The sequence below is a fragment of the Canis lupus genome, chromosome 37 (assembly GCF_048164855.1).
Source record: "Canis lupus baileyi chromosome 37, mCanLup2.hap1, whole genome shotgun sequence".
In the NCBI taxonomy this organism is placed as follows: Eukaryota; Metazoa; Chordata; class Mammalia; order Carnivora; family Canidae; genus Canis; species Canis lupus.
Genome location: NC_132874.1, coordinates 15,217,205 through 15,225,182, shown reverse-complemented (window position 1 = coordinate 15,225,182; position 7,978 = coordinate 15,217,205). Strand labels below are relative to the sequence as shown.

The 7,978-nt window shown below is 40.6% G+C and overlaps 1 protein-coding gene across 1 annotated transcript in view; it reads right to left on the bottom strand.

Moving 5' to 3' along the window:
- Positions 1-242: 242 nt before the first annotated feature.
- Positions 243-7,978, bottom strand: part of ADTRP (androgen dependent TFPI regulating protein) — a 62,085-nt gene continuing 54,349 nt past the window's right edge. The window contains exon 7 of the mRNA XM_072813606.1: positions 243-440. Coding sequence (XP_072669707.1) covers positions 406-440 — 35 coding nt within the window. The 3' untranslated portion in view covers positions 243-405. The remainder of the gene's footprint in view (positions 441-7,978) is intronic.

The following is a 7,978-nucleotide window of genomic DNA, read 5'->3' as shown; positions in this document are numbered from 1 at the left end:
TTGGCTTCATGCAGGTTACTTCTCAGCTAGGTCCTCAACACACTCTTTGGTAAGGTGAATAGTTTCAGTGATCCTAAATTATTTCCCTCTCTAAACATTCTCTAACCCCGAGTTTGTGCAAGGTTCCTTTGCCTTTGGCTGGATTTTGACCACAGAGGCCAGACGAAGCTAACAGATTCTGAGACAGCAGTTATTGTTTCTTGCATGTCCAGTAAACTTTGAAAAAACGAAGAGTCCCCAAATTAATCTACCTTCATAAACACTCTTATTACATTTAAATGTCATTCTCTGTCCTTTCTACCTTCTTTTGTTGCTCCACCACCTCCCTCAACCAGAAAAAAACAAAACCAAAACCAAAAACTCTCATGTTTTTTTCCTCCTTTGTTCTTGGAAAATGGCCTGTGATCATTTCCTCTTTTTCCTTGGCTGCATCGCGTCACCTGTATGATGAAGAGAGAGAGACATCAGACTCCAGGGTTTCTATAATGGGTAATTTTGTGCAAGCAGACATTCTCCCTGAATTGGGGCAGTAGAAAGTTGAGGACACTTAGCCCAGGGCAAGAAGATGTACTTTACAAAGTTCTGAAAACCTAGCAAGCACCTCTACAGAAAAAGCAAGAAGCAGCTCTGTTGACCCCGCTTGGTGTTTGACTCACAGCTAGTTTGTTGACTGATGGTGCCTTTGCCTTCATGGGCTTCTACAGGTCTATTGTGATTGGTGTTGCTCTTGGCCAAGTGTTTAAAAGCTGTACACTACCCATCAACAAACTCTGAGATTGTGCAAATGGAGACGAAGAGACATCAAATTAGAGAAGAAATAGAAGAGTGGATATTCACCTAATTAGGGTTCATTTTATGACCTCTCCCCAAATCAAATTATCAGCCCAAATGGAAAAGTACTGACATATTGATTAAATTTTAGTAAACTCATTAGAAGGGCTTTCTTCTACTGAAATTATAGCACTAGATTTCTAGAATGACTTCCGTTCAGCCAACAAGTTGGCACCTCTGTATTTATTGATCATAAATCTTTGCATAAACTCTGGAATTTCTAACACTTCATTAATGCATTATTCTTTCCACCTGTTGTAAATGTTTTCAATCCTACTTAGAAAAATTTTCTCAAATCAGCCTCTCCTTGCCCACTCCAGAGCCCTGTTAGTTCTGGCTTGATGCCACAGCAATCTCATGCTCCTACTTTCATGCTTCATCCTTCAAATCCTGCCCCCTCCATCAGTTATGCCTTTAAATATCTTCTACTAATTTTATTTTGCTAGAGTTTCCCTTCTCAGAGGTTGTAGTGACTGATGATTAGAAGACTCCCTCATCACACTGCTTTTCTAGGACAGCCAACTCTTAATCACACAGCCCTTGGGGCCATCCTGTATTCATGCCTATCAACATTTTTAAGGACAGTCCTCTCTCTTCTTCTTCTTTTACTCATCCATCCAGATACCCTCAGTCACTCCAGGGAAGCCTTACTAATTTATCTAGCTTTACAGGCTTCACATCATTTTCATTTATGCTCTCACTTATTTTTCATTTTTGATGTGGATTCTTTCCTCCCCTGAGAGGTCTTCTGCACTTTAGGCTCTAAGTACAAGCCCAGAACCTTCTCTTTTCTGAAGCATACACTCAATGCCTGTAATAAATCCCTTTCCTGTTAAATGACACATTAATTCCTTCATTTTAAGAGCTTGGGCAACATCAACTTCACAACTTTGTTGAGTCTTGCCATCCCTCTGAAGGCTCCTAAAAACTCTATGCTGCTTACCAACCCCCAGCCCCTCAAGTGTAACTGTAATCACAACCACGCTCCTTCAACCCCAGGTGCCAAGGACTGGAGAGTACATCTCCATTGAAGAAACACAACAGAAACTGAAGGCATAGAGAGAAAGAGCCCAGGAGTGGAAGTGGTGGCAGGAAGTTCTTTTGTGAGAGGAGAGCAGGTGGCTTCTTCCCTGAGATCAGAGTCTCCCACATCCAACACTAAGCAGCTAGACAGAGAGCACTAAAACATGTCCATGGACCCACAAATCCATTAGAGAAGGCATCATCCCAAAATGTGTCTCTGGGTGGACTTCCAACAGTCATTTCTTCTGTAGTGAGTTACATGGTGTGAACATCACAGAAATCATATTTATCTTTTTGTTTCTAGCTGGTGGGGTCCTGCATTTTCCTGGAGTTGAGCAGTCTCTGGGCTTCTCTGAGTCCTCAGAATCTATCTCTGGCCATGATTCCACAATACATGGCTCGAGATTAAGGAGCTGTGGACTTAGTAATAGGTCATATTAGCCTAAACAAAGTTCACAACATGAATTTCATATTCTAACTGGGAAATAGTGTTGTTTCTTATCCCTCTTTTCTTCATAGAAAGGCAATTTTTCTAGTGGAATGCCTCCTAGTTGGCAGTTAGGAAGCTAAGTCCATCCCCGATTCATTTTAGTCCTTTCTTTATCCTGTGTTAGATAGTACCAAGAAATAGAGATATTTTAGGCCAAACATTTAATGTTTGTCTTGTGTAAGATCCAAACGTTTTCTGCTGTCATGGCAAAAAAACCATTCTTTTAATCAACATCACTATGGATACCATATGTAATTATATTCCTTATTATTCCAATAGTCAGAAAATAGAGTAAGTAGAAACATTATACTCACAAAGATTTACACCTATGTATCTACAATCACAAAAGCTACTGCTGCTAGACTTTGAACTGAAAAATTGAAGAACATTTGCCTAGTTTCCGTGGGTTGGCTTGGAAAAGGGTGAGAAGGCAGATGGTTGGGGAGATATGAGGTGTTAGAAGAATGAGATTTGAACATGAATGAGTAAAAGTTTCAGTGCAGACATAGCAGGAAGGAGATGGAGCTGAGGTTCTGGCTGGAGAAATCCTTGTGGGAAAAAAGGCAGTGAAAGAAGGAGAAGAAATAATCCAACATGGACTCTGTTTGAGTTGAGGGAGATGAAATTAGGGCAAGAAAGGCAAAAAGGAGATATATTTCTGTTATTGACTGAATGTTGCTTCCATAGAACCATGCTTTAGAAATACACATGGAGTCATCTCCTTATAAGAATCTTTTGTTGTGAAATGATCAGGGACAACATGCAAGACAGAAAAAAATTTAAATTTCTTCATGGATAAAACCAAAGAGGTAGACTAGATGACCTCTAAGCAGCTTTCAACAATAAAAATCTCCCTTTAAAAAAGTGTGGCCTAGAGAAAATAGTATTAAAGGAAGGTTTTAATGTCATTCTGTCTAAGCCATAGACACAAAGTCACTTGGTTAGACTAGAATTTTCAGCTTATGAACTCTCCTTAGGAGGGAAAGGATTTATGGTCTCAGGCCCTGACAAAGGATAGCCTGACTCCTGGCACATGTCCCTCAGGAATGTTAGAAGAGGGGTCATGGGTCAGAGATAAGCTGATTGCCTCTCCAGCCACACATACATATAAGAGGCCATGCCATGTTGGCCTGGAGGTGCTTAGCTCCCTTATGTGCCTGATATATCTTGTGGGTGTGTTTTTCTTCCTGAGGAAGAAAGTCTTGATATTAGCATTCTTGTGCCTTATCCAGGAAGAGAAAGAAAGAAAGAAAGAAAGAAAGAAAGAAAGAAAGAAAGAAAGAAAGAAAGAAAGAAAGAAAGAAGAAAGAAAGAGAAAGAAGAAAGAAAAGAAAGAAAGAAAGAAAGAAAGAAAGAAAGAAAGAAAGAAAGAAAAAAGAAAGAAAGAAAGAAAGAAAGAAGAAAGAAAGGAGGGAGGGAGGGAGGAAAAGAGGGAGGGAGAGAGGGAGGAAGGGAGGAAAGAAGGAAAGAAAGAAGAAAAATTCAGTGCTCAAGAGGCAGACAAACAAGGAAGAGTATACAGGAACCCTTTGATAGCCCTTTTTCCCCCAGTCGGGATAGAAAGACTGTATCTGGGGCATCCCTAGGTGCTCAGACATGGTGTGCCAAGCTTACAATGATCTGCCAGAGACTGCTTCCCCTTGCCCGATTCTACTATTGTTTGAAATCTATGTTCCATCTAACTCTGCCCAAAGAGTAGAAATTGAATCTTTCCTGGTGGGTATGTGGTCCCAGTAAGTGACCCTGTGCTTGTTCAGCCTCTGTCTCATGACACATAAAAGTTAGCACAGGGAAGGGAGTGAGATGGTGAAAGTCATGCATGGTGGCTCTCTGGAAACTCTTAAGAGCTTTGTGTGTCACAGCATCTTCTTGCAGACCATCTGGACCTTCCCGAGAGCCTGATAGCATTTGTCTCACTGATACATGGGGCCAGATCCATGCTTCTACGCATTCCTGAAGTATGACACCCAGTATCCGAGTTCACATTTGATTATTGACATCATCGCTTATTATTGCCTTTCTCACTCCTCTCTGACATGACACATGAGGAGGTAGAAAGTGGGTAGACATTCAGCGAGTGTGGCCATCACTGCCACAGACTAGCAGCATCAGAATCTTTGCATGTACACATTAGAAGGGTGGAATCCCACACTATACCTTAGATCTACTGAATAAGAATCTATATTTTAACAAGAGCCTCATTTTAACAAGATTTGGAAGCACATACAGGTTTGGGAAGCGCTACTCCGAGATTGTGGCTCTTGACAATAACTGCAGATTAAAATAACGGGACAGCTTTTAAAAATATCAATGCCAAGTCCCCATCTCCACATATAAGGACTGAATTGGTCTGGGATGGACATGAGAATTAGTATTTTTAAAACTCCCTCAGTGATTTTATAATGTGGAGTAAAGGTCAAGGACTACTGCTAGAGAGATCCTTACAAATTAGATGGGCCTTGACTGATATTTCTTGACCACTTGGTACTTGGATGGTAATTCCTAACCAGACCACACTGTGTCTCAGGATTTCAGAAGCAGCGATTCCAATTAATTCTAGCCTCAATTAATCTGACCTCTTAATTTTTCAATAACTGCTCCCTCTCTGTCAATTTTTACTCTGCTATGGGATTGTTGCTCTTCATCGCCTTCAGCTGGGGAAATTGGTAAGTGATGCATAAAATCGAAGGAGAGGATTAGAATACCCATATAGGAAAGTCTGACTTTTGAGGGGGAGAATGAGTGAGATTAACAGCAATGACTCCTATGTGTCAGGCCCTGTTCTAGTCACTTGACACTTCTCAAGTCATTTATGGTCCTCCAGGATGTTAGGCAGAGGGTGCTAGTATTGTCTCCATGATGCACAAGGAAAACTGGAACACTAAAGACATTTAGTGTCTTGCCCAGTGTCATCGGTCTACCAGTAGTAGGACCAAGATAGGAACCCAGGCAGTTTGGCACAGAGCTTTTCTCCCAACTACTGCCTCCTACTGGTCACCAAAGCACTCCTTAAAGTTGTGCTCTCATCCAAGGGAGCTCAGGTGTGAAAAGAGGTGACAAAGTAGGATTAGTTCTGGATTTGGACAGAGAAGGTAGCTGTTTACATCTCTCCATAGATCCAGAACAGGTTTGGAGAAGAACTCAGAGATAGAAGAACCACGTGACTGATTGTCCAAGCCTGGGCAATGCTAAACTACATGTACACTGGCATGGCAGGCATTCACCATATCCTGGCATGGGTGGTCCGCTGACTTGAGGTCATCCCATCACTGAGAAGTCGAAGTGAATTGACACAGCCTACATGGCTGGTTTGAGGCTAGCTGAGAGACATATCCTGGTTTTCTTGATTTCTATTCCAGTGTTCCTCCCCCTATTTTGCACTGCCTGTCCTAACACACATCTCTTTTTCAACCGCTCTCCAAACAATATACCATAGTGTCACCATCTATGCTCCTTAACCTCTCTGCCCGATACTTTAATCTCCAACCATTATAGTCACTCCTTGACCACTGTTTCCAGAAGCCCTGTGCACAAAGTCCCATTTAATGCTTAGAGAGGAGAGTTCTTAGATACCCTCTGTCTGCATTGATTGATCCATTGGATAAGCTAATGGATACTTGAGAGTGAATGATGAATAAGACACACTCCTAACCCTTACAGAACTCAGTGTCTTGTGTAAAAACCTATGTCCATGCAGACCATAGGAGGCTTGCTGAAAGAGGTGAGTTGATATGATTAAGTGGGTGTGAGACAGGCAAAGACTGGGGGGATGTGAAAGACTGAAGCCATGGAAGACAGGGACGACATCAATGGGTAAAGAAAACAAGCTGCTGGGGCACACATTTAGAAAAAAGAAAGCAAAAGCCACAGCAGGGACTGGCTCACAGAGACCCTTGTGTGTCATTCCAAGAGTTTGGACGTTCATCTGTAAACTGGGGAAGATTTAAAGTGTTTTAAGCAGAATAAGACATGGGAAAACGTGCTCACATAGATAGCTCTGTTTAGTTTTAGGTAGTTTAAAGTGTTCACTGCAACTGGAATGTTAAGTGATCGAATTTCTCTTTTAATTCTTACTAGACCTTTTATAGTTATGGTCTGTTTAGAACTTAACCCGTTTATGATCCTATTCTGATGCCATATAGGACTTTTGGCCCAATCTGTTCTTTAAGGAGTTAAAAATCTAGAGAGAGGAGAAGGACACATGGCCACCTACACGTATCTCTGCCACTCACATTAACATAAGCATTTGCATATATGACAGTCCACATGCTGATGCTAACTTATTTGCTCATTGGGACCTATTGTAGTGAAAAATTGGATGTAGTTCTTAACCAATGAAGCTTACTTAAAAGATCTTTGTGTTAAAAATAATACTAAATTTGGTTGAAAAAGTTTTTAATTCAACGGATGTCTAAAAGTCACTGTAGAGTAACAACTTAGAAATTAATCATTATTGAATTCAATACAATTGTTTTAAAAAGTTATTGTTCTGTAAGCTCTGAGTAATCACGTTTCTCTCTGCAAATTTCAAATGGATTAGTTTCTTCCTTCTTTTTTTTTTTTTTTTTAAATATAGATTCGGGGAAGGCATCAAAAATCCTTACCAAGAACTTCAAGGAGCCAAACTAGTTAGAATTAGATGTCAACACATCTAAAATGTCAACACATTTTTCCCCCCTTTGGATAATTTCCTGTGATTTGGAATCCTGATTTGGGGAGTAAATTTTAGTATTTCATTTTTTTTAAGTGTTTGCTTTCAAGGATATTGCCTTTGAGATTTCCCCAACCCGTTACATTCTCCAAGGGTAGAAAACATGTGAAAAAGCCAAATTGCATGCTTATTTCCCCAGGGTCTCATTCTCCTCTCAGAAATATGTCGTGTTTTGTTTTTTGTTTTTTGGGTTTTTTTTTTGTTTTTGCGTACATGGGCTTATGTTTTCACACCAGTTCATAGATTGGGCGGAAGATGCCACTTGTGCCATTTCTATTTTGATAGAACAGAATGGCATGTGGGCGTGTGATGTGGGGGACTGTGTGTGACTCTTGCTTCCTTATATACAAAATCAGGGTATACTTCCTGCACTTCCCTTTGGGTAGGGAAAAAAACATGATTATTTTGCAACCTGACTTTTTAATACCTACCATTTCAACAAAAGAATATTCTGGGGGTGGGGGTTGTGGGGGAAGCAAGGAAGAGAATAAAATCTTCCATTTTAAAATCAGCTGAGTTAAGAAGCAACATGATTCCAGCTACTTATAATTAGAAAGCTTAGCTTGCTGACATATTCACTTTGCCCAAGACCCTGTTTAAATGACAATTCTTATCTCAAGTATAGGATGTGAATTTATCTGGTGAATGTTTTACTATGGGCTAGAAGCAACCTAATGGGAGAAGGATAGGAGACCATCTGGGAAGGCATAGCTGAGGTTGGAAGAATGAAGCGGTTCATCTGGATCCTATCCTTCAAAAAAGGAAACTTTGACACTAGCAGCTTGTATCCCTCAGTCCCTCACTTAAGGGAAGAAGACCCTGAGTTCATTTTTTTCATGCTGGGGATGATGACACCTTGCTCTCTGGGTCCTGAGCTCTCTAAACAAGATTATTTTTAGCCTTGAAATTAAATGAGGTATTGG